The sequence below is a fragment of the Bos mutus genome, chromosome 21, assembly GCF_027580195.1.
Source record: "Bos mutus isolate GX-2022 chromosome 21, NWIPB_WYAK_1.1, whole genome shotgun sequence".
NCBI lineage: Eukaryota > Metazoa > Chordata > Mammalia > Artiodactyla > Bovidae > Bos > Bos mutus.
Genome location: NC_091637.1, coordinates 56,875,600 through 56,901,114, shown reverse-complemented (window position 1 = coordinate 56,901,114; position 25,515 = coordinate 56,875,600). Strand labels below are relative to the sequence as shown.

The 25,515-nt window shown below is 53.3% G+C and overlaps 1 protein-coding gene across 1 annotated transcript in view; it reads left to right on the top strand.

Moving 5' to 3' along the window:
• Positions 1-25,515, top strand: part of ITPK1 (inositol-tetrakisphosphate 1-kinase) — a 162,882-nt gene that overhangs the window by 25,542 nt on the left and 111,825 nt on the right. Inside the window, exon 3 of the mRNA XM_070357875.1 lies at positions 13,160-13,184. Coding sequence (XP_070213976.1) covers positions 13,160-13,184 — 25 coding nt within the window. The remainder of the gene's footprint in view (positions 1-13,159; positions 13,185-25,515) is intronic.

Genomic DNA, 25,515 nt, shown 5'->3' with positions numbered 1-25,515 from the left:
AAACTGAGGCACAGAGTACAGCTCCTGGCTGTAGGAGGCATACAGAGACTGAAGCCGTCCTTGTTATTATGAACTGGCTCTTCCTGGGATTTGAGTCTGAACATCAAAGACTAAAGACAGAGAAAGATGTGCCTCTGGCTTTCTTGGGAAAGGCCCTGAGCCAGCTGCAGAGGGGAGCCAGGGTGGTTCTGGGCTGGGTTTCCTGGGCTGGTGCTTCCCCTGGGCAGCTGCAGGCCCTTCTCAGGGAGCTGCCTGGCCCTGGTGCCCTGGTTGGCTTCGTTATTTTTTGCCTGCAGGGGCCTGCATGATCTGTGCCGGCGATAAAACATTCCTCGGTTGACGCTGTAATCACACTGCAAGGGACACTTGAAATTACATTCGCATTTGGGAAGCTAATTTTAAAGAGCGTTTTTCCTTCATAATTATATGCAATCAGCCAGCCAGTGTTGATGGGGGTTCTCTTTTTCCCTCAGCCAAGAGACCATCTGCGTTTCTCTTCCTGCCCCTCCTTCTATCATGCAATCGCCTACCTCCCTGGGAGGGGGACCCCCAGCCCTTGGCTGCCTGGAGACCCAAGTGAAACCGTTCTTTGGTGACTGATGCGAGAGAAGTGGAGGGTGCTGTGGGCTCTGGGTTGGGTAGCTGGATGGGTAGGAGTGTTTGCTTCCAAGATTGAGACCCAGGTTGTTGGAGAAGGTGATAGAATATGATGCTTTGGTTTGGATGTTGAAGGAGCTGGGATTCTTGTGGATGCAAGTGACAGGAAAACCCAGTTGCGACGAGCTTAAGCAAAGCGAAGATTTCTTGGACCAGGGGAACAAATGGCACAGAAACAGGCCCTCCGGGCCCCAGACGTGCCTCCTGCCCTTCTCGCTCCTCACTGATGATCAGCCTCCATGATCTTTGCTGAGTTCTTTAGCTGCTCTAAATTCCTTCCTATCTCAGGACCTTTGCATCCACTATTCCTGCTGCCTCACAGGCTTCCTACCCCCAACGTCTAGCTGCTCCTCGGCCTTTTGACCTCAGCATAGTCCCCCCTTCTCTGTCAGTCCCTTGGGCCTTCCTTTCAGAATATGTCATACCTTGTTGTACTTAATTCTGTGGTTTGCTTGTTCACCCACTCCTCTGTGCTAGAAGCTCCTTGAAGACAGGAGCCGTTTCTGTTGTCCTCACCGTGATGTGTCCACCATGCTGGGCACAGGGTAGGGGCTCAAGAAACAGGCATGAAATAAACAAATGAGTAAAAGGCGGCCTTGGATGGAAAGGGGGTTCTTGAGAAAGCAAGCCATTGGAGGAATTTAGTTTAAGAAAAATCTTGGCTAAGAAAAGGCTTCGCCTCCCTACCTCCTGCAGCTTGGACCCATTCTTCTCCATCTTGAGTTCTTACCCTGCAAATTAAGGTCATCCCTGGAGAACTGTCCAGCAGGTTAACATCCTGAGTCAGGGAAGTGGGGCCCCCCCCCCAACCCAAGCTACCCTGCCAGGGTTGGCATAGGGTGGATTGTGCGCATGGCTCTTAGTTCCGGGGGCACCCAGGTCAGGAGAAGACACTGTTTCCTGGCCCTTCCAGTCGGGGTTTGACTCCTCAAGCTCCTCGGCTGCCTTTCTCGTGGGCTGCCCTCGGAGAGGGGCTGTTGGAGGCAAGAGGCTTCCGCTGCTGTGGATGGTGGGCAAGGGGTGGGGTGTTCACACGAGGGGGCTGACAGTGAGGGCAGGTGAGGGGGAGGGCATGGAGCCAGCTGTACTAGAAGCGGATGGGATGGGTGAGGAATGGGCGCCTGCTGCAGAGGTCTTGAATGCTGGGGGCAGGGATGAGTCACAGACTAGATGTAGAGGCTCACAGGCCAGATCCCTAGGGGGTGGCCAGGGTCGGCGGGTTTGTGGCTGGTGGTCCTGGTGGCCCTCAGGACCGAGGCCTATGTCTGGGGCGGGGAGGCTGCCCTTTCCCGACCCAGAAGCATTCTTCCCCTCTGGCTGGATGGGGCTTCCTCTTTTCGGAGTTTCTCACTTCTGCCCAGGGCCCCGGCTCTCCTTAGCCTCAGGTTGGCCACTGCCATGACACTCTGCGTGGGGCTGACTGAGGGATTTCTTGGGCTGTTTGGGGCCTGTTGCTATGGCTGCCAGCTGCAGGGCCTGGCTGGGTGAGAGGCCGGGCAGGAAGGAGGTGTGATGCGTGCCTGCCATCTAGGAGGAGGCTCTGGGGCTTCACCTTTTGGTGCTGGGGTCCTCTAAGGCCCCAGGCTCGTCCTCTCCTCCCTGGGAGGCCCAGAGGACCGATTGCTTCTTCTCACTCGGGGGTCAGAAATGCTTAGAGATGGGGAAGACCTCCTGAGATGTTAGCCCGTCCCCTCCCGCATGTACCCGTCTCCCTTCCATGACTGTGGCATCCGGCCTCGGCTTGAATCCCTCCCACCCCTGGGCAGTCACCACCTACCTACCTGCCTGGACAGCCTTCCTTGGGGGACTGGCCGCCCCTTCTACAGCTGAGCCTAAACCGGCTCCCTCCGGCTTGGGAAGTGTGGCTTTGAGCTGACTTTGTGGTCAGAAGGAGGCGTCAGCCCCTTGGAGAGGGGAAAGCAGGCCTCCCCTTGCTCCTGGGGCCTCGGGGGACCCCAGGCGTTTCAGGTCCCCACTGCGCAGAGGTCTCGAGATGCCTGCGGCTCCTCAGGAAACCCCTTCTGGGCTGTTGACCCGCGGGCCTCTCAGGAGATGGCACCTGCTCCTCTAGCCTCCTGGGGGTCAGGGGTCTGAGGAGGGAGTACAGCCCAGACTTGGGGCAGTGGCTGGGCGGTGGCGGGTGGCGCAGGTGAGAGGCACGTCTGTCCAGAACAATTCCTCCCCCTGGAAATCCCAGAAGCTTCACCCCCGACAGACCTGGCTGGACCCCACCCTCACAGGTCACTGGACGGGTATGGTCTTTGCTGACAGACCAGACTTGAGACTGTGGTTCCACTGTGGCTGATTTCCTATGGGTCTTTGGGTGAGTTCCTTTTCTTTTTTCTTTCTTTCTTTTTAACACATAATGTATTTTTTTCATCTCTATTGAGGTATACTTGACAAATAAAATTGTAATATATTTTTTAAAAGGCAATATGACCTGAAAAAAAAAAAAACAAAACCCAGAGTAGAAATTGTGATGTGTTTGAATATTTGAAGTCTCTGGCGTGATGGTTCAGCGTGTGTGCACTGTGGAAGGACCGATCGGGCCTGTCCCCTCACATGTTTATTTACTCCCCCTCTTCCTTTCCTGGGTGAGAGCGGTTACGTTCTACTCTCTGCAGGTTTCAGTCATATAGTGCAGGGCTGTCAGCTGCCGTCACCGCATTATTCATTAGATCCGCAGACCGTTTCCTTTGAACTGACACTTTGTCTCTTTACCAACCTCGCCCCGTTTGCCTCATCCTGCCAGCCCATGGCAACCATTATTCTATTCTCTGTTTCTTTGAGTTTGATTTTTTTTTTTCCCCAAGTTTCCACTTAGAAGTGATACTCTGCAGTATTTGTCTCTCTGACTTTTTTCACTTAGCATGATGTTTTGGGTGAATTTCTTGACCTCTTTAAATGTCCACACTTGCAGAAACAGGGCAGTCACAGCCCCTCGTGCTCAGTGGCCGTTGTTGGGCGTCTCTTAGGCCCCTCCTGGCCCCCAACTCTTCCCCTGCCTCTCCCCCCACCCCAGCCCCTGCTTTCCCCCTGAGTGGGGAGTGAGGGGCTTAGGAATTAGTCGTGTTGCCAGCCCTTTGTTTGGGTTGTGTCCAACCCCTTGGAACCCTCCCTGAAATTTGAGGGTCTCAGAGGCCCCAGATGAAGCCCCTACCTGTTTCTAGAGTTGGGTGCTCAGGGCTTCTGAAGGGGCCAAGGGGCAGGGCCTGGTACCCCCGGGGCCTGTAAATGGGTGCTGGGCAGGCCCCTGCTGGCCCCGGTGTGCCTAGGTGCTAGGCTCCGGTTCCAGCTTCTGTCTGCCGAGTCTTTTCTTGGCAGCTTGGAGCTGTGGCCTTCAGTGGAGCCAGGTGGCCTCAGAGTTGGGGGTAGGAAAGCCTCGGTGATCTGAGCACCTCTGTTAGGCCTAGAGGTGGACCCCAGGGTCAGGAATGTCATCCCTTCCCCCAGTTTATACAACTAAGACTTCCAGGCCTGGGGCTTGAGGTCTCTGACATCCAGGCCTGGGCCTTCTTCCCATCAAGAACCCCTGTATCGGTGTTTGGTTATGCCCAGTGCCCCCTTTAGAGTCCCATGGGCAGCGTAGGGGCTTAGCTCCAGTTTCCCCCTTGGTGACTGTCGAGGCTCCCAATGAACCTCTGGACAAATCTCAGTTTGCCACAGCCCACACATGGACACTTTGAGAGGGTGTCTGGGATGCAGAGGATGGCAGAGCTGCAAGAGCCTTGATGTTGGGATAGACAGAATAATGTCCGGCTACCCCAGCTGTCCTCAGAACCTGTGAATATGGTCCCTTATGTTGCAGAGGGACTTTGAGATGGGAGAGAATCCTGGATTATCTGGGAGGGCCCAGTGTAATCTCATGGGTCCTTATAAGAGGAGGGTCAGAGGGAGATGTGACAATGGAAGCAGAGGTCAGAATGATGTGGCCACAAGCCAAGGAATGCAGACAGCCTCTAGAACTGGAAACCACAAAGGCGTGATTTCTCCCCAAGCCTCAGGAAGGAACATGGCTCAGCTGCTGACCCATTTTAGACGCCTGATCTCCAGAGCTGCAAGAGAACACACTTGGGTTGTTCTCAGCTCTCCTTTGTTGTAATTTGTTACAACAGTAATGGGAAATGAATGCAGTGTTCCAATGCACTGCCTTTTCCGGAACCTCCTGCTGGGAGGGATTGGGTCAAGGTCGGAGCCAGGCTCTGACTCCTTACCCTTAGTCACAGACCCATGGATAAGGTTGGTATTTGACTCCCAGGGCCTGCTTTCCCACTCCCCATCCTGCAAGTAGATAGGGGTTGGGAAAATATTTGATTCAGGTGCTGTGGTTTAAGTTTTCAATGATTGGGGGTGGGGCCAACCTCACCCTTGCTTTGATGTGATAGCAGCCTTGGTGCTTGAGGCAGAGGGGCCCAGGGAACCCCCGTGCCCAGAGGCCCTGGCATTGCCCTAGCTGGTGCTGGTGCTTTGCAGCTGCCCTCCTGGCTGCGCCTGGAGCTCAGCTCAAGTGGCAGTCTTCAGAAACCTTCCCCTGTCACTGCCATCCCCCAGAGGCTAGGTCTGTTCAAGGGCCCTGTGGCTCCCAGCATCTCTAGGCAGGGCTTGTGGCTTGCGGCAAGTGCTCTGTTCCCAGGCCAGCCCAGAGCTGGGTGGAGAAGGTCAGCAAATGTTTAATGACAGGGAACTCTGCGCTCCTGTACTTGAAGGCTCAGGATAGCACAAGGCACAGATACCTCCCCGTCCTCCCTCCTCCCCCCGACCCCCCCTCCAGCCACAGAAGGTGGCTCAAAGAACCCTTCTCTTGGTCTTGGATTCCAGCCCTTAGGCCTGGAGGGAGCTTTCCGTGGTGAGGGAATACTAGCAGTGGATCTGGGTAGATGGAGATACTTAATCTGCTGTGGCATGCAGCCTTTAAAGAGTGCCGGCATCCCAAAAGCAGGTCTGGCACACGCTTGTGCAGTTATTTTGAGCGTGTGTGGTACCTTGAGGAGAGTTGCTGAGAACAGTCCAGACCTTGGGCAGGCTTCTCCTCCCGCAGTGGGTCCAAAGGACAGAAATATGACGCAGGGATTCCTGCCTGCCTTCCTGCTGGAGCTTACCTTGATCACTGGGCTGATGTTAAAATGACTTTGCATTCTCGGAAATAAACTGCTCAGGAGAGAACCGACTGAGTCATTATTAGCCCCAAGGCAAGTGCCCAGAGCTGTGGGTGGCTGGAAGGCGCTGGAACCAACCCTTCCTGATGTCCCTGTGGGTCTCCTGTTCCTGGTAACACTCTCCTGCCTGCAATTTAGGGCCCCTCCCTGATTATGAGAAGGAAAAATTATAGCACCTGTGTGCAAGGGGGTAGTCAAAGATCTGAAAAGAATTTCAAGTAGAGGATTTTTATACTGAAAAGTGAAGGTGTGTCAAGCGCCATTAAGGGAATTTCAACATTTGTTTTTAGATGAAAAGTCAGGGCCGTTTCCAATCTGAAGTGATGACAGTTTGGAGGCAGCGGGGCACATTCTTGGGTCGTCTCCGCCCCTGCCTCAATTTCCCGACCCTGCAGATTGAGGAGTGGGCTTTTAGAGCGTCTTGGCCCCGTATTGTCATGTGTCTCTGTAGCCAAGGCCTTTGGGCCCGGGCGGTTCTGCTTTCTTCCTGGAGGTGTGGAAAGGTGAGTCACTAACCCTGCCTCGCCCACATCCTGGGTTCACGAGGAAAAGCCACTTCTGGGGATCCCGTGGGCTTGTTCTAGGTCTGAAGGAGCATGCTGACTCATGCCTCTGCGAGGACCCTCTGGCCCGCCTGCCTCCTCCAGGTGGGGCACCTCGTATGGGGGAAGGGCTTCAGTTACCGAAGTAGGTGACTGTCTAGTCTTGAGAAGGGTTTTACCCTCCCCCTTACCACTCCCCGCCCCCCCACCCCCACTGCCCCCCAAGTAAAAAGACGTATGCTAGCTTTCAGTTTATCTGGTTCTTTCTTGGAGCTGTCCAAACAATTGAATGTTTGTCCTGGCTGTAAAATCTCTTCGTATGTTGCCTTTGTATTGGGCCATTTCAGTTTCTGGCGCTGCTAAGAGAAGGAAATCCAAATTAGGAAACCATCGGTGAGTGAACCATGCTGCAGCCTTGGAAGCAGACAGGTAGGGGTGCTCAGGGATGGAGTGGAGGCTGGTACCCTCATTCGGGAAGTGCTTGCGAGCGCCTGCCAGGTGTGTGGGGGAGGGGTCAGTAGTGGGCAGGGGCGGCTGGAATAAAGAACAGACTCTCAGATTTCAGGGGCTCATGGCCCCAGACTGAGCACAGAGCGGCCTTAAGTGTCCATGGCCTTGTGGCCAAAAGGCCATCGTTTCTGCCCAGGGAAAGGGCCAGGAACAGCCTCTCAGCGTGTATGATGTTTGAGCTGCCCCTGATGAACGAGTAGGAGTTTGCCCAAGGACGGGAGTTTCGCAGCGGGACCAGCTTGTGCAGATTCAGAGTTAGGTCAGGCCTGGGTGTTTTTACAGCACAGGATGTCTCTTGGGAGAGTTTGATGAAAGGAGGGGGTTGCGCTACTCCCCCAACCCTTGTGTACAGCACCTCCAAATGTCTGTGCTAGGGATCTGGGGTGCAGATAGAGGACACAAGCCCTGTTTCCTCAAGGAGCATTTGTCCATCGGGATAGGCCTGGTTAGGCTGCAGTAACAAGCCTCCGGAGAGGTTGGTAACAGGTTTATTTATAACTCATTCAGAGTCCACTCTGGGCCCGGGTGACTCTCCAGGGCTGGGGGCCTCCCTGGGTGTGGCCTCCCTGGGGACGCTCAGCGCTGGTCCTCTGCATCTCGGCATCTCTCATATTCTCAGCACCATGGCCAGATGGTTCTTCGTTTCAGGGGCTGTTCTGTACATTGTAGGGCCTCTGCCTTCTACATGCCAGGCGCACTTGCCCCAGGTGTGACAATCAAAAATGCCTTCAGGTGTTGCTAAATGTCCCCTAGAGGGCAAAATTGCCCTGGTTGAGAACCACTCCTAAGCTGAAAGTCTTCTTAATAAAAAGTCTTTAAAAAAAAAGTCCTCTTTTTTTCCCCCTGGTTCCCAGACTCTCTTCACAGCCACCCAGCCAGGTTTCTCTCCAAGAGTGCATCTGGGATGGCTTTGGGGGCCATCTGTGCCCACATGCTCCCACAGTTTCTGAGCAATAGAAGGGTAGGCTGGAGAGCCGAGCACCAGCCATCGAATGGTTCTATTTGTTTAGTGCACATTTCCTTGGCCAAAGCAAGCCACGTAGCTGTGCCTAGCCTGGTGAGTGTGTGTGTGTCCAAGGGAGTGAGTGCCCAGGAGGAGAACTGTCATACTGGTGGACACCATTAATGTCCACCTTACTAGCTGTTAGCCTAGTAGGGGTCGGCAGCCCAGAGCCAGGCAGCCTCAATGTCAGTGCACCGTTCTGGGTGTGGGGGCTCCAAGGAGGGTGGGAGCCCAGGAGGGACCCTCAGGAGCTGACCTGGGCTGTGGGTTAGGTGGTGATGTTGGCGTGGCATTTGGGGCCGTGGGACCAGAGTGTGCCTCCATGCACAGGTGAGAGAGGAGGCCTGGCCGCCCATTCGGGGAGCCCCGAGTCCTCGGGAGACATTTCGAGGACCCTGCCTTCTGCTGGCCGGGGAGAGATGGGGGTGTGGGGGGTTTGCCTGCTGGCCTCATAGGGCTAAATGGCGTTATTCGGGGCTCCTGAAATCTGGTAATTACCAAGCTGGCTGGGGTGCGAGTGATGCCTGGCTTCGCACTTACATAATTACACACTTCCCATCTCCAAGTGGTTTTTAGCTCTGGGGCAGGTGCAGCTCCTTTCTTCTTGCCCACTGGGGGTGGTGGGGGAAGTCCCTGTTTCCGGGTCGATCCCTTCTGCTGTGAGATCGCTGCCAGGCCGCCTGGTCGACCTCCCTCCGCAGCGGGGTTCTCCAGCCTCCGCCATGCCTGAGGGGGGAGGCCGGTGGCTGTGGCCGCACCCATTGTGAGAAAGCGTTTCTTGATGAACCCGAGGGGCCCCCTTTTTGGCAAACTTCGCTCTTCTTTGGCCGCTGCTCTCTTCTCTCGGAGCTTCTGGAATTCTCCCAGCTATCCCAGGACTTTTCTTTCCTTGTTGGGCAGAGGGCACCTCTGATGACCCCTCTGATGACACCCCATTGCTGATTTTTCTCCCTTGCTTCTGCTTCTCTTGCCTGTAGCCCTGTGTCTTATACCTGCCCTGGAAAGGTCTGGAAGGATTTGAAATTCCCCAAGAGTATGCTCTCCTTGGATGTCTGGGGACGGAGGTCCCTTTTGCAAAGCAGATTCTCCCTTCATTGGATAGCCAGCTTTTGGGAAAGCAAGCTTATGAGTGGTGAGGTAGGCTTGTGTCCAAAACTTAGGAATCCAATATTTATCAAGGAAATGACAGTTTTAGATTTTCTTGAGGGATTTTCTTGAGGTACAGGTTTTAGGTAAAATTCTTTTATTATTTTTTATTGTTACGTTTTCCTATAATTTTAGAAGTATTCATAGTATCTATGCTCCTTGTCAAAAATTTAGAAACTACCAGAAAATAAAAAGAAGCGCACATCGCTTTACCGCTGTGGTGTGTGCGTGCTAAGTCGCTTCGGTCGTGTCCGACTTTTTGCGACCCTATGGACGGTAGTCCACCAGGCTTCTCTGTCTGTGGGATTCTCCAGACAAGAATACTGGAGTGGGTTGCCATGCCCTCCTCCAGGGGATCTTCCCCACCCAGGGATCGAATCCATGTTTCTTACATTTCCTGCTTTGGCAGGCAGGTTCTTTATAGCTAGCGCCACCTTAACGTTCCAGTTCCCTCCGTATCTGTTTCTCAGACACCCAAGTAGTTAAGTGGCTTAGACATCCAGTTAACTGGATGCTCTGGTGCCTGACAGGCCCTGGAGAGGGTGACAGGGCAGCTTCCCTTTGAGCAGCACTGGGAAGCTTTTCTAGATAAATCCTGAGCTCCTCTATTCCACTTCATCAACTGGTTGATTGACCCGTGTCTACATCAGGCATTTCTATGCCAGACCTTGGAATGCTGGCAACTGTTTTGTTTTTAATTGAAAACGTGCAGTTCTCTAGTTTGGGGGCATGCCTTAGACACACATGGCACAAAACTCAAGAAATGCATGAGGCTGCACAGCGAGAAGGAGCTCTCCTCCCCTTACCTCTCAGACACCTCTGTCCTTGCTCTTGACCGGAGGCTGGGCCACAACTGTTTTCTGGTTCTTTTAGATTCGTTCTGCGTGGCACAAGCATGCCAGGATGTTGTTCTGAACCCAAGTAACCACGTGCGGCCGAGGGTTTGCATCTTGCTTTCTGATAGCAGTATCTTGGAAAGAATGCAGGCCTTCCGGGGCCTGGAGCACTTCCTCGTTCTTTTAAACTGCTGCATAGTATTCCTTTGACCGCATGCCATTTGTTAGCAGCCCCTCTTGGGGGGTTGAGGTGCTGTGGGCTTTTGCTCTCTCGGGCAGTGTGGCAGTTAACATTTGCAGCCCCAAACGCTTTGCTTGTGTCTGTGGGGCGAGGCCACGGGGTTTTCAGGAGGAGCAGTTTACTCAATTGGCAGCAGGCTTGCTTTGTCTTCCCTTCTCTCACTCCCGTCTCCCTCCCTCCCTCCTGCCCTGCCTCCTCCCGCTTCTCCTTTGGTGTCACAATTTAATTTCTGAACTTTCTGGTTAGGACCAGATTTCGGGAGCCTGCTGCTTGGGAAACGAGGCTATTGATACCTTTGTTCTGCAGAAATTCCAGGTGCAGAAGTCTGAACCCCCGCAGGCTTAGAACTTGTTCTCCCAAGTGTGAGGCAGTAGGACGTGGTTTTCTGCTCGCCTCCTTAGGCCCCCCTGTTACGCCTGAGGCCCTGGGGCACGGAGACGAGACTTGCCCCCTTGGTGCCTCTGAACCAGCTGTGCCGTGACCACGTGGCGTGGGGAGACTGGCTGCTCTCCGGAGGCAGCCGGGTCTCAGCTTGCTGGTCAGAGTAATGGGCAATCACTGTGCAAGGCACTACGAGCGCTCATTGGGCCTTCCCTCCTCACACCGTGAGCATGTGTGGTGTCCGTGTGGCTGGGTGCACGTGGAAAGGGGAGCTGAGCCCACTCTCTCCTGCTAGAAGCGCCGTTTATCCTGTTTCTGACGCTTTGAGCTGCAGAGAAGCTGTGCCGGCTCCTGGGAGCTCAGCCCCACTTGAGGCTTTCAGTCTGTCCCCAAGACCACTTTTTTTGTTGTGGTTTGTTTCTTTTATTTTATGTGTTCCATCTGTTTTCAAAGTTGGAGTCCTGTTTGTTTTTTAGGACGGGGGAGGAGGGTGGGAACCTTCTGGGCTATGTGATGTGGACCGATTGGAAGTGACCGCAGCAGCTGGCTTCCTAAGGACATGAGAGCCGCATGCTGGGGTAATTTGGATGCGGAGAGAATTCCCTCGGAGGGAGAAGCCAGGCTGGGCCGGCGCCTGGCGGAAACCCCGTCCACCTGGCACGCGTCATGTGCACGGGAGCCCGTCTCCTCCAGGCTGTCCGTCTGTCTGTCTGGAGTCTCGTCACCTGAGGCTTCTTTCTCCCTCAGCTGTTGGAGGTTTCCATCCAGGCTGGGGGCAGGGTCTGAGCCGGGCGAGGAGACTAAGAGCCTAACCTGGCCAGTCACAGTCACGTGGCAAGTGACGGTAGCAAGTTACTGTTCCTGGTGCTTCTGGGGCGCCAGGACCGTCGGGGATGGAGGCGGGGACACTGGGACTCAGAAAGGAACGCCCGGGTTGCGAGCCGATGCCTGAGGCGGCGCAGGTGCCGCGTGACACCATCCGTGCCCCTCCCGTGGGCCCTGGTGGCCCAGGGCGGTGCTGCCGTGTCCAGCCTGACCCCTCATGAAATCAGGGAGACAGATGGACTTCGGCTGTCGTTCCTTCCAGGACTGCAGAGCAGCTGGCAGTGGGGACCCCGAAAGCATCAGGCGCTGTGGTTTTCAGCTGGGGTTGCTCAGGGCTCCAGGCCCTGGGAGGTGCCGTGGGTGGAGGGGTGGGCGGCAGGCGTGTCCCGCCGTGTGACTCGGTCACCCCTCTGCTGCATCTTACCATCTCACGTGGGGGCCTCCTCGTGCGTTGCTGCTCGGTGCCTGGTGCTTGGAAGGCACTGGGCAATGCTTGTGGGAGCCGTTAAATGACAGATTCCAGGATTGGCAGGTGTCCCCTCCGCTGTGCTGTGTGAGGTGATGGGTCTGCTCGCCGTGGCCCAGAGGTTTCCCCAGGGCTTTGTGCCTCCCTCAGGCAGTGAGCCCCTTGGCAATGCGAGCCATGACTGTTTCATTTGGATTTTCCCCTGCGGGCCAGGCCGGGCACAGGAACCAACCTCATGTGATGAAGTTCAGAGGGCATCTGGATCCTGGGCAGGTGCAGTTAGTGAACTTGACCCCGACCCTGCTCCAAGGAGGCAATGTGGGTGAGGGAACCCCAGATCCTGACCTTGCCTGGTCACAGCCTCCTCTGAGCATCAGGGGGGTGGGATGGGGGGGACCCCAGCCTCTCTTCTCAGGAAAGTGCACACAGGCCCGGCTGTTGTGGTGTCTGTGGTCCACGTGGGCTCCTCCCCGCAGGTGACAGCCCGCTGCTGCTCCATAACCACAGACTGGGAAGGAAGGGTGCCCCAAGTTCACCCTGCATACACGGGCGGGGAGAGGGTGTCGCGAGTCAGGGAAGGCTTCCCGGGAGGGTGTCTGTCGGAACCGAGTCCGAAGGGCTGGGATGGAGAGTGAGGCCTGGGCTTAGAGTTGCCAGCCGATCCTATGCGCCCCGAACTGCTTGCAGTAAGGAATGTGGGTGGGCGAGTCAGCAGGGAGCCTTTGTGTGCTTCTGTGGGGATCCAGACCCCAACCCCGGCTCAATGAGTGGGGCAAGTCAGGGGACACGGTCCTGGATTATGGGGGAGACGTCAGGGGCAGGGGAACAAGGTCCAGGCCTCGGAGGATACTGGTGAGGACAGTGGTGGTTGAACCAGGGTCAGAGGGTGGGCGGGGTGTCAGGGGGGCTGAGATGGCCAGCGATGGATTAGCAGTCGGGCAGGACTGGAGGGCCCAGGGGCCTGGTCCTTGTGGGAGGGTGGGTGGGCTGCAGTGGGACGGGCTGAGGCAGACCTGGGGGTGCCCGGGAGAGAGTGGGGTTGGGTGGTTGGCTTAAGGCCATCGGTGGGCGGAGGGTCTTCTTGGGGTGGTTCAGGCTGGAGCTGTGCCCAAGAGGCCCAGGCTCCGGGATTGGAGTGGGGGACGGCTGGCTGTGGGCCAGATGGGCAGGTGCCAGCCAGCCTCCTCTGGGCACCCAGCCTTCTCTCTCAGCCAGAAGGTGGCTCCGAGGACTGGCTGGGAGTTCATAAGCATCCCCCTCGAGAGCGAGGTCATCCCGGGACCACGGCCTGAGAGGTGCAGCTGCCGCCCTGCCTCCAGCTGGCTGTGGTGGAGGTGCTGGAAGGGTACTTACTCCCTGCCGGAGTAACCTGTGTTTTCTTTGATTTTCTCCACAGGAAGCGAGGCATAGAAGTCGTGCAGGTGAGTACAGACTGTGCCCTCGCCGCTGTGCAGGTGGAAGGGCCTGCAGCACTTACCTTTCCTGCTCTCGGAGGAGTCTGGGTGCTTGGCCTCTCTCCACTTGCTCTTGTTTTAACTTCTCTTTCTGTGGAATTGACATGCTTGCTGCCCAGGGTGGACAGGAGTTGGGGCTGGCTGTCTGGGGGGGGGTTGAGGAATTGCTGTGCTTTGTCAGTGGGGGAGCTGTGGGACCCTGGGTCAGGGTGGGGAGCGTGAGGGGGCATAGCCCCACGTCCCGGTCCTGGGTGCTGTTGTGACCCGTCTGTGCCATCCTCAGGGGAACTCCAGCCCCTGGGTATCTGCGTCAGCTGTTAGCCCTCTGGGGATGAGCCTTCTTCTACCTGGACCATTCTTGTATCATGACCCAAGTGGTGTCATCTCCATAGACCTTTCTTCTCCCCGCCCCAGGGTGCGTCCCCTCCCCCTTGTCAGTCCTTCTCTGCTCTCAGTGGCCGCATCTGATCTTCGAGATGTTCCCCTGGCCCCTGGGGCATGAACTGAGTCAGCAGAGACTCCTGATCCCCTGTGTTGCCTCACTTTGGGTTGGACTTGGATCACGAGGTCACTGGGGCTTCCCTGATGGCTCTGCGGTAAAGAACCTGCCTGCAATGCAGGATTCGCAGGAAATGCTTGTTCGATTCTTGGGTCAGGAAGATCTTCTGGAGGAGGAAATGGCAACCCACTCCAGTATTCTTGCCTGGAGAACCCCATGGACAGAGGAGCCTGGTGGGCTACAATCCCTGGCATTGTAAAGAGTTGGACATGACGGAGCACACACACATACACACACGCGAGGTGAGCTCATTAGCTGGGAAGGAAGGATAGTTGGAGAGAGAAGCTCACCTGGGGTGTGGAGCTTGCCCTGTGGGCCCCAAATGGATGACAAGCTCGGACAGCAGCAGTGATGCCAGGAGGCTGGGTCTGTCTGAGAGTGGGGAGGGGTGGGGACATGCCAGGGGTGCCTGCTGGCCAGCTCCGTTTGTCCTGGCAGTTATGACTTGTGGGGATGGAAGGGGGCCATTTTTCTCTGCGGGGACATGAAGATGCCCTCAGACCCTTCATGAGGGGCAGGCTGTGATGTTTGCACCAGAGGTTCTGCCTGGCACCTAACAGGTAGTTGGTGAGTCCCAAGGGTATCCTGGTTGGGCTCCCTGTCCCTGCCCAGGGTGAGTCTGCCTGTGTGTGCAGCTTGGCTGGTGGCCCTTCTTCCACCTGGGGCTGCAGAGAGGAGAACCCAGACTAGGGCTGCATCGGGGCTGATGGGAGCCTGCCCACCCGCTAGAATATCTGAGGAAGGCTTTTATACAGCCTGCTGAGAAGTTCTCAGAATCCACCTTGTTAACTTCGGCCCCCATCCCCCTCCCCACACCTGGCAGGTTCAGGGGGTGGTGCCCTCAAGCCGCTCTGTTCCTGGGACCCACGGGGTGGGTGGTGGGTGGGGTGGGGCTGGGCGCCTCTGTCTGGCCGCTGTGGTGTCTGGCTGCTGGGTTCTTCCTCCTGGCCTCCCTCTTCATAGCTTGTGGGTTGAACTTGTCACCCTGAGGCTGAGGTTTGTTTTGGAAGAGGAGGTCGTTTCTGGAAGCTTCTCAGCAGCTGTGTGTTTTTCATCCTGCCTCATCTAGGCTCTGCTGTTCCATGATCTGCGATGAACTCTTCTGTGGACCTCAGTTTCTCCATTTGTCGAAAGGGGGAGGTCCAAAGGATACTCAAAAGTAATGCTTTGAGTGCCGTTTTTGATTGATTAGTAGTGCCTGCCGGAGGATTTTAAAGTCTGTGAATGGCTGAGGACAGGGGTGGATTGGTAATGCCTGCCCGGGGTCCAGCAGCGGGCAGAGCAGGTGCAGCTGTATTCATGTCCTTCTGGAGCCTGGTGTCTCCTGCTCCAGGACACTTTGGCTTAATTTCATCTCTTAGTCATCTTTGATGGTTTCCTTGGAAGCCCCCTGATCCTTTGTAGATGCTGCTGTACTCACCACCAAAGCCTAGACCCGTAGCTGAAGCTATAGCTGGAGGTCACTGTGAAGGGCCAGGTACTTCCCGGAGGCTAACTACAGCCTCCATCAGGGTCCATGCGGAAATTTCTCTCAGGAGCCGTTTTTAGAGGCAATGAATTCATGTGCTCACAAACAGTCGCTGCTTAAAAGGTGAAGAAGTAAGCTCTGTCCCCAGTACCTGATCCCTGTTCATACCAGATCCCAGACTATAACCCAGTGCGATGCCACCTCTCCCATGGGAACGGACAGGAGGGGGGCAGGCGGAGGGAGCCCCTGGAGCTTCAGGGTGTGAGGGCCAACTCAGGGGTCAGTGTGTTTGCTTTGCATGGCTTGCCGGGAAGACCAAGACCTTTAATCCATTTAGTCTCTGGGTGGAATGGGAAACTGGAGCCATTGTTTTAGAATGTACCAGGCAGAAGAAGAGTTGTGAAATCTTTCTTGATGGGTCTGCTGTTCATTTGGGCGATGACTTGGGGAGAGGAAGTGGCGGCTGGGGACCAGCACGAAGGCAGGCTGGATGCTTTCCACGCCAGCATCTGAAAATAAAACCCACCACGACGCCTCTCTGTTCACCTCCTCCTGGCATCCCTGTGTGTTTGGAGAACTTGAAATTTCAGGATACAGAGTAAAAACTCTTTGAAGAAATTGGAAACCAAGCCACTTGGCTTTTTTTTTGTTTCCAAAATCAGCCAAGCCTCTGTGCAGCAGACCCCAGGCTGGTGGGCCCCTGGATGCTGGTGATGGATGTTTGCCAGTCACTGGGTGGCAGTGATTGAAGAGGAAGCAGCAGAGTGAGCACGCCGCAGCTGCCACTCAGCATTTCCCGTGTCAAGTGCTCTGAAGGGCACGGTCCCACTTTGTGCAGCCACCCAGTGATGTGAATGGTGTTTTCATGTCCATTTTAGAGATTAGGAAACTGAGGCTCAGAATTTTCCCCTCAAGGAACTGAATTGGTTAAGTTTGTGGAGTTGAATTTCAGTGCGGTTGATTTGTCTGTAAAGCCCATGGTTTTTGTGATAACTGGGTCTCTCCTGCATGTTTATAGATTGCTCTGCATACTACATTCTTTTATACCTGTTGTTACCTGGGCTTTGACTCCTGTTAATATTTTTTAAAAAAAAGAATGTTGGGACCTGGGTTCAGGAACCAAGAGTGTAAAATGGTGGTGAGACCTGCACTGTGGGTCCTGGTCACAGGAGTTGTTCTTCTGGCTGTTGAACAGCAGTAATAACACTATGAGTGCTAACATTGTTGGGCAACACTGTCTACTAGGCAGTGATGCCATTTGCTAGAAGGAAGCATTTGTGTGTGACCTCTCCAAGGCGGGGCTGGGAACACACTGATGACAGTCAGCCTTGCAGACCCTCGGCCTTCTCATCTGTTCGTTCCCACAGCTGATGTCATGGCTTTTGGTTCTTCCACATTCCGGCCGACACTTCGTATCCTCTGTCTTTTCAATTTTAGACATTTCAGTTCGTGTACTTCGGTATGACCTTGTGATTTCCATTTTCATCTCCCTCAAAATTAATGACGCTCAATACTTCTTCATGTCCTTCTTGTCCATCCGTTATATCTTCTGTGAAGTGTCTATTCAAATCTTTTGCCCACTTAAAAGTTGTTTTTTTTTTTAATTTTAGGAACTCTTTCTATATTCTAGGTACAAGTCCTTAGATGCAGAAAAAACGTTTGACAAAGTCCAGTGTCTACTCAGCATAAAATCCTAAGCAGTCTAGTGGAAGGAAACTTCCCCAGTCTGATAAAGGGCATTGTGCAAAAATTCTACAGCTCATATCATATGTAATGGTGAAAAAATAAACTTTTCTCCCTGGGTCGGGAATGGTGAAAAAACATTCCCTCCCCCCGGGTTGGGAAGATCCCCTGGAGAAGGAAATGGCATTCTTGCCTGGAGAATTCCATGGACAGAGCAGCCTGGCAGGCTACAGTCCATGGGATCACAGAGTCGGACACAACTGAGCGGCTGATGTTTTCACTACTTATATCCAATATTATATTGCAGGTCCTAACTAGTGCAGTAAGAACAAGAGGAGAAACAAATGGCATCCAGATTGGAAAAAAATAAATTGAGTTTTGATAATAAATTACTGTAATTCTTGCCATATAATTCTGAAGGAATTCAGAGAATTTGCTATGGTAAATCTCTTTCCATCTTTCTATTTATTTGACTAGGTGGTTTCAGCACTATAAAATTTGAAAAATGGAGATAGAATTGATAATAAACTCTGCTTTATTCTGGCAGTAGGTAATAGTCATCTGTGGGTTTGTGAAATAATTTAAAAGCATTACCATTCATCTCTGCTAAGATTTATTTCTAATAAAGTTTAATTTTTATGATTATTACCTATATAGATTTATATTTCTGCTGTATTGATCAATTATGTGCTAATAGTAGTTGTAATAATAATTCAATCCAGAAGAAAAATTTTGACGGTTAGAGCTTTATGGTTACATGAAATTAAAAAATTGACATTTATATACATTTTTCTTTTTTGTCTCATAGTATGGTAGACTAATCAATGAAAAAGGCCTTCAAACATGAAATACACTGAAAGTAGAAATGTCTCAGGGATGTGGATTGGAAAATTGGAGTTTGAGGAGGCAGAAGGAGCCTTGCTATCTTTCCAAGTGTTTAAGAAGCGTCCAATTCTGTAATTTTAAGATGGATGACGGTGGATCTTGAATTGCTATGGTATTTAGAATTCCACTGGGTCCATTTGAAAGAGACACAGTAACAGTTTTATTTTGAAATGTTAATATTTACAATATGTTGGAAATTACATCCTCTACAAGTATTTAAACTTACGATGAGAAATTTAGATGTCAGCTTGAAAATGTACAAATAGATACAGAGTTTTAAACATTTATTTTGGGGGGTTTGGATTGAAGGCCCATGCTTTAGAGTGTTACCCCGTTTGCTTCCCAGAACCAGGCCCTGAGGTGTATACAGCCGCAGAGAGGGGGGTCAGCAGCCCGGCTCTCAGGCCATCAGAGGCCCTGCTCCGAGGGGGGCCACTCGGACTCTGGGGTCCGGGCCTCCGCTGAGACTCAGAAAGGCCTTGGCAGTGGGCTTGTCTGCAGGCTAACTGGCCTCCCTAACTGGGTCTATTAGGCCAAGAGATGCTTGATAATAATGAACGCCTGCCGTTACCTGCTCAGGAAGCCTGAGAAGCCCCAGGTGAGCCCCGGTCCAGCAGGGCTGGGAGGACTGGGAGTCCTGCCCTGTGATCAGTGCTGGGACTCAGCTAGAGCACAGGTGGGAGAGTAGGACAAGAGGCCGGCCACCCCCGTGTCCTCAGGGGGTGCCTGTCGTGATGGTGATGGTCGCAGGTCCCTGTTTGCCTCAGTTTCCCCCCTGCACTGTTGTAATGAGGGCGCTGGATACACAGACCCCGTTGACTCCTCCATTTCAGGTGTTGACAGGTGGCCTCACTGAACCAATGAGCGTGAAGTGAAGTGAAAGTCGTTCAGTCGTGTCCAGCTCTTTGCGACCCCTCAGACTGTACAGTCCATGGATTTCTCCAGGCCAGAATACTGGAGTGGGTAGTCTTTCCCTTCTCCCGGGGATCTTCCCAGCCCAGGGATTGAACCCAGGTCTCCTGCATTACAGGCGAATTCTTTACCCGCTGAGCCACAGGGGAAGCCCCAGCGAGCGTGAGGGTCCCTCATAGCCGGCAAATGCTGGTTGGGAAGACTGCCCCTCTCCCCCGCCCCTCGCAACAGGATTCAGCAAACCTTTCCCTGCTGGGTCACAGGCTGTGGGTGCTGGGGACTCGCATGGGCCCAGGCCACATCCCTTCAGCTCTCTGAAGCCTACCGTTGGCATTCAGAGCCAAAGAGGGTAGGGATCGTGGGCACAGACTGTAGGCACAGGCATGGAGGAGGGTCCTTCCCACACTTTTGTAAATCAGGAAGGCTTCCTGGAGGAAGGCAGGGTGAGCCTGGCTAGTGGCGATGAGCCTCATCCACCTGACAGAGCCTGGCTGAGAGGTAGGGTTAAGCCCACAGCCCCTTCTGCTCCCGGAACATCTAGGTATTGAGTGACCTAGGGCTGAGCACAGCACGTCGTCATGGCCTTTCCACTCAGTGAACCTTTGTTGGGAGAAAACATGCCGCGACACTTGAGTCATCTGTGGCCTGGGGCTGAAACGTCAGCCTTGCAAGATGCTCTTCCAGGGAACATTTTTCACTCTGACCTGATCCATGGGGAAGGCTTGGGAGGGAAGCTGGTGAGTTTTCCGTCCCTGGACCCCATCTCCCTTTTCAAGGGCAACCCTGAATTTAGTGGAAGAAGTTGTGGTGGGAATATCGTGCCTATGTGGTCCCACCCACCTTCAGCCCCAGCATCCTCAGGAAAATGTATTTTGCATCCCACCGTCTGCCCCGCCAGGTTCCAGGATCTGTCTTTCACCAGTTATTTTCAAAGTGCAGGGGGGAGCAGGAGATGGCTGTTAGCAGGAGAGGGGTTGGAGTCTTATTTTAAAATGCAAATAAGCAAGCTGTAAGTGTGAGAAGGACAGTTGCTGATTCTAGATTCATGGTCCTCCTTCCAAATTCCTTGAGAATTCAGATATTACAAAATCCCCCGTCTCTGGAGCAGCCGCTCCTTCTCAAGCAGGTTGAGGAAGTAAATATGTTTTCCCAGCTTGCAGGAGTGAAGGGCGGGTGGCAGGTTCTTCCTGGAGGTTTCTCCAGAGTTGTTGCTGCTTGAGATGTTGGAGCTCTTTGTGTGTCCTTTCCCTTTTTCTGCACAAACCATTCTGGGCAGGAGGTTGGGCGGCAGAAGAAGCAGCAGAAAGGAAAGACTAAGAAAGAGAGATGGATGCCAAGGTCAGGCCATGTGCCCAGGGCACATGGAGGACTGGCTGCTGGGCATCTGGAGTCAAAGGGGTACCGTGACAGTGGTCCCAAGCTCACGGGCAAGCCTGGAGGGTGGGAGGACTTGTCTGTGCCTTCATGGGGGTCTGTGAGGACACGGGGGGCAGTGGGCATGGAAAGAGGGGAGTGGGCAGGGGCTGGGGAAGCCCTAATGGGGAAGTTGAGGCTTCTGGATACAGGATAAACCAGGCGCAGGTGTGGATGGGGAGGTGAAGTATTTGAATGTCATTCCGGGCAGGAAGCACAGCCTGTACAAGGAGCCTGGGGCTGGGAGAGGGGGTCGTTTGTCTGCCGGTGGAGTGGTTTGAAAGCACCGAGGCCTTGGCCACAAAGGAGTTGGCAAGCAGTTAGGTCAGAGAGGGTTGGTAGAGCCAAAGGAGGGCCAGGTGAGCTGTTGGTGGGCCGCTGGGTCAGGGAGCATCAAAGGGCTTCTCCGTGGGAGAGGTGATGGGGGAGGGTCCCGCTGGGAGGACACATGGTGGAGGGGGGCGATTAGACATGGCCAGACTGGAGGGGTAAGAGCTGGATCTTCTGGTCAGAGGCTGGGGCCAGGGCTTATCGAGGGTGCTGGGTCCAGCCAGAACAGACGCAGTAGTGGATGGCAGGGAAGACAGATGGCAGGGTGTGGTGCCTGGGTGTGTATGTGGGGGGGTGCCAGAGAGTGAGGGGGTCAGTCCTTATACTTGGGGGGGGGTGTGGGCGGTGCAAGAGGTGGAGCCGTGGGGAGGGGTTGCTGGTTCAGACAGTTGAGCTCAATGCAGGCTGCTCAGGTCAGCAGCCCCTCTCCCACAGAGAGCTGGGAGGGGTCACATGGCTGGGAGAGTGGTGCGCTTGCCTCCAAGGATTAGAGTTGCGGAATTCTCCATTCAGCTTTAAAAAAAAAAAAAAAAGTATGTTATTTAGTTAATAGTTTCACATGATTTATGATTCACATGATTCAAAAATTGTTTTAAAAAGCATGGAGTTAAAGGTGTCCAGTGATTAATCCCTAGCTGGGTTTCCTTCGCCACCCACACTCTCTCCAGGGTGGCCCAGCTGGCTGACCTTGGCGCCTCCTGGTTTTATTTCCAGGTAATTGGGGCCCAGGTAGGGTTGGACACCTGTGAACATCCTTCCTTCCACCTGCTCCCTCTGCTGGATCCTCTGGAACCCCGTGTAAGGGGCGTGGGGAATATCAGTTGCCTTGGTGTTTCTTGGAGTCACCCAACTGGCCAGCTCCTCATGGGCGGGGACTTCCTGAAGGCCACCTGAGTATGACCCCGACCTCTGACAGCAGACCCCAGCACCTCTGGGGAGAGTGGCCATGGGACTGGGAAGTTGGTTCCACACGGGATGTTTCCATATGGCCATTTAGGTCCATTGTTGGGATATACGTGGTGCCAGAGAAGACCCTTGAGAGTCCCTTGGACGGCAAGGAAATCAAACCAGTCAGTCCTAAAGGAAATCAACCCTGAATATTCATTGGAAGGACTGATGATGAAGCTGAAGCTCCAGTACTTTGGCCACCTGATGCGAAGAGCCAACTCATTGGAAAAGACCCCAATGCTGGGAAAGATTGAAGGCAGGAGAAGGGGATGACAGAGGATGAAATGGTTGGATGGCATCACCAACTCAATGGACACGAGTTTGAGTAAACTTCAGGAGTTGGTGAGGGACAGGGAGGCCTGGCGTGCTACAGTCCATGGGGTTGCAGAGTTGGACATGACCTAGCAACTGAACAGACTGCAATTGTTCTTGGCTGAGCGCAGTCTCCCGTGGAGCCAAGAGGTCTGGGTCTGAGTTGCCATTGTGTTTTCTGATTGTGTGTGATCTCAATTTCCTCATCTTTGGAATGGGATGACCCTTAGCACACAGGACCTAAGATGCCTAATAGAAGCTCAAGGATTATGGGCTTATTTTCCCTTATCCTTGAGGGAACGGTGTGGTTTGGGTGTCTGTGTGGTGGGGATGAGGCTACAGGTTAAGCTGTGCTGCTTAGAAAAATATGTTGTCTTGTTCAAAAGCGTGGGATTTTTGTCCCCTCGCCTAAGTTAACACTTTTGGGTTTTTAACTGTTGTGGATTTTTAACTTAATTCCTTTTTAAAAGATAGATTTTGTTGTTAAAAATTTGAGACACAGATATTTGTATCATTTTCAAAACACTGAAAATTATTTTTATTCTCATTTTACTTAACATACATTTAACGAACGGAGTTACACTCATTTATCTGTAAGCATGATTATCAAAAGTGTTTCTTTTTTAATATATAATCATGATACACGGGGCTGGGGAAGCATGTGTTGGGGTCTGAGCGTGTCAGATGTTTTTAGTAGCCATGAGACAGAGACCACATTTTGGAGGGCAGCGTGGGAAAATGTTCACAAGTCGATGTAAGTGCTGTCAACGTCTGCTGAATGGTTTCAGTTCTGCCAGTTTTATTTTTATTCTTGAGCTTTTCAGGCTTGCTGTTACAAATAGAAACCATCTCCGGCATCAGAGCAGTCCTGTGTGGCTTCAGAGGGCTGTGAACCTCAGTTCTGGGGTGTTCTTTCCTGGCCTTTGACTTGCTGAGTCAACTTGCGTAAATCCTTTAAATAGAAAGCACTCCAGTCAGGGAAGCTGGGCTCTGGGGGAGCCAGCCCCTCCACACTGCTCCACAAGTTGGGGTTCCGTCTCCTGGTCCCTCTGCCGTTGGCTGGCTTTCTGATTTCTCTGGCCACTTTGGGGATGTAACAAGCACATAAAAGCAAAGAGACGCAAGGAGGAACATGGGGAAATAGGAAGGGGTTAAAAGGGTTAGAGAGAGCCAGAAGCTAAGATTCCACTTTGAAAGTAGCCACCTGTTTCAAGGTTGTTCTGGAGTGAAGTTGTCTATAGTGTTACTCAAAAGTGTGATCCACCAGCCATGGGCCATCGCCCGGGATTGGGTTAGAGTGCCAGCCTGGAGCTGCTGAACCCGAATCTGCATCCCTCATTGAGCAGAATGCACATTACAGTTGCAGAAGCTCCAGTGCAAACAAGTGGCTCCCATTTGAGTTGGGGAGGAGGTGCCTCCTGGGGCTGAGGCTCTGTGAGATGGTGAATTGACATGAAGATCCGAGGCACACAACTGGCTGTGGGGAAGCAGGAGTGGAGACGGGCGTTGTCTTCTGCTCAGTTTCACAGACCACAGAGCATCCTTGCATCTAAGAAGCTGGCATCTCCCTCTCCAGCTCCCTCCCCAATCTCATGTTTCTGTTTATGGGGTTAGACCCATTCCCTGCTCCCCCAGGGGACCTCCTTCCCCCAAGCTGGAGCTGCCTGTGGACCTGTCATTCTGGGCCAGACCCTGCCATCTCTGAGAAGGGCAGCACCGGGCCCCGTGTGTGCTCTGGGTTTGCTGAACTGAGCTGAGAACTTGCTATTTGGGAAACTCATGTGACCCAGCAGAGTAGGGAGGGGAGTATAGGGCATCTCTGTGTACCTGTCGCTCAGCTTGGTGTCCATGACCTCCTGGCTAGTATCACTTCCAGGACACCTTGTTCCCACTGGATGGTCTGAAGCCAGTCTCATCATTCTGTCAACTCATCTGTGAATGTGTCTCTGCAAAGTAAGGACCAGCCCTTATTCTTAACCTCTGGGCGGGCCGTTCAGGGGTGGGTTGGGGTGCTGCCAGGTGGTGGGTCTGGTCCCTGCACTGTGGCAGTTCCCTGGCCTCTGGGAGGCGAGTGGAGGCAGCAGTGGAGGTCTTCCTTCTGACCTCCGGGCCGAGGTTGCCTGTTGGAAATCTAAGATGTGGGTTTTCCCTGGTGGTCCAGTGGTGAAGATTTTGCCTTCTAATGCAGGGGGTGCGGGTTCAGTCCTTGTTTGGGGAGCTTAGATTCCACATGCCTCGTGGCCCCCAAAAAACAAAACATAAAACAGAAGCAGTATTTTAACACATTCAATAAAGACTTTAAAAATGGTCCACATCAAAAAAAAAAAAAAATCTTAAAGTCTTGGATGTGTGTGAATTGATTGGGTCCCAGGAATTGTTCAAATTGGTGCCTCCCTAGGAGTGTTCATTATAGGGAGTGAGAAAGTGAAAAGAAAGTGAAAGTCGCTCAGTCATGTCCAGTTCTTTGCAACCCTACGGGTACTATAGCCTGCCAGGCTCCTCTGTCCATGGAATTTCCCAGGCAAGAATACTGGAGTGGATTGCCATTTCCTTCTCCAGGGCATTTTCCCAAACCAGGGATTGAACCCATGCGTTGCAGGCGGATTCTTTACTGTCTGAGCCACCAGGGTGGGGGAGTTGTTCAAAGCAATGTGGACACAGCGTCACTGTGTTCTGGGAAGTTCTCTCAGCGCTTATGTACGTTAACTAATTTAATCCCTACAACAATCCAGAGAAGGACTGTTATTAGCACTATTATTAGCTTTATTTGATGGATAAACTTTTTTTTTTTTTTTTGGTTTGTGTTCTGTTTTTGGCTGTGCCTTGCAGCTTGCAGGATCTTAGTTGCATAACCAGGGATTGAACCCGGGCCATGGCAGTGAAAGCACAGAATCCTAACCACTGGACCACCAGGAAATTCCCAACGGATCAACTTTTATTCTCCATGCTTTACAGCCGAGGAAACCGAGTCCAGGAGAGCTTGCCCAGCCTTGCAGCTGGCACAAGGCAGAGCTGAGCCAGCTTGCTGGCGCTCTGGTCCCTCTCTTAACCTCCACACCCCACTGCTGGTTGTGCGTCTTTTCTGAAACCAGTGCTTCCTGGCAGCTCCTTTGCCCCGGTGTCTTGCTCTCTTCTGCTCTGATGCGTCTGATGCCCACGTGCTCTTTCTCAGACAAGTCCCATCTCGTCACAGCATGGCTGCAGTGCCCAGGCTACAGGGGAAGACCCTTCCTTGGAGGGGTCCATGAAGCCCTTGGCGGTTGGTTCCTACTCCAGGACTCCAACCCGGGCCACACCCTCAGGTATACCCCAGTGCACCCTGTGCAGACCCTTAGCCTGCTCCTCCGTGTATCCTGTCCCGGCCTGCCTTACCCCTCCTCCTGTTCAGTCTCTTGCAGACACTCCTTCATCTGTGTGACCAAGCTCACAGCTACTGGCTCCTCAAAGCCTTCATGGACCACCCCCCAGGCCTAGAGAGCCTCTCCCTTATCTCTGCCCACCTCCGCCCTGTGGTCCCAACCTCGTAGGCACAGAAGCTCCCATTTCATGGCGTAATTACATATCTGGCAGCTTTTCCTTTTCTCCAGAGATTCCTTAATGCCGTGGACCATGTCTTCTGGGGGCTGTGCCAGCCTGGCACGCAGTCTGGCTTGCAGACACTACTTATCAAGGAATCTTTGAAAGCCAGTGGAAAATAATTCAGTAACATAGAAATACGTGAAACAGAAAAATTCCCTATTGTCTTATTCTCCAGAAATAAGCACTGCTAACTATTCCATTTTTTTTCT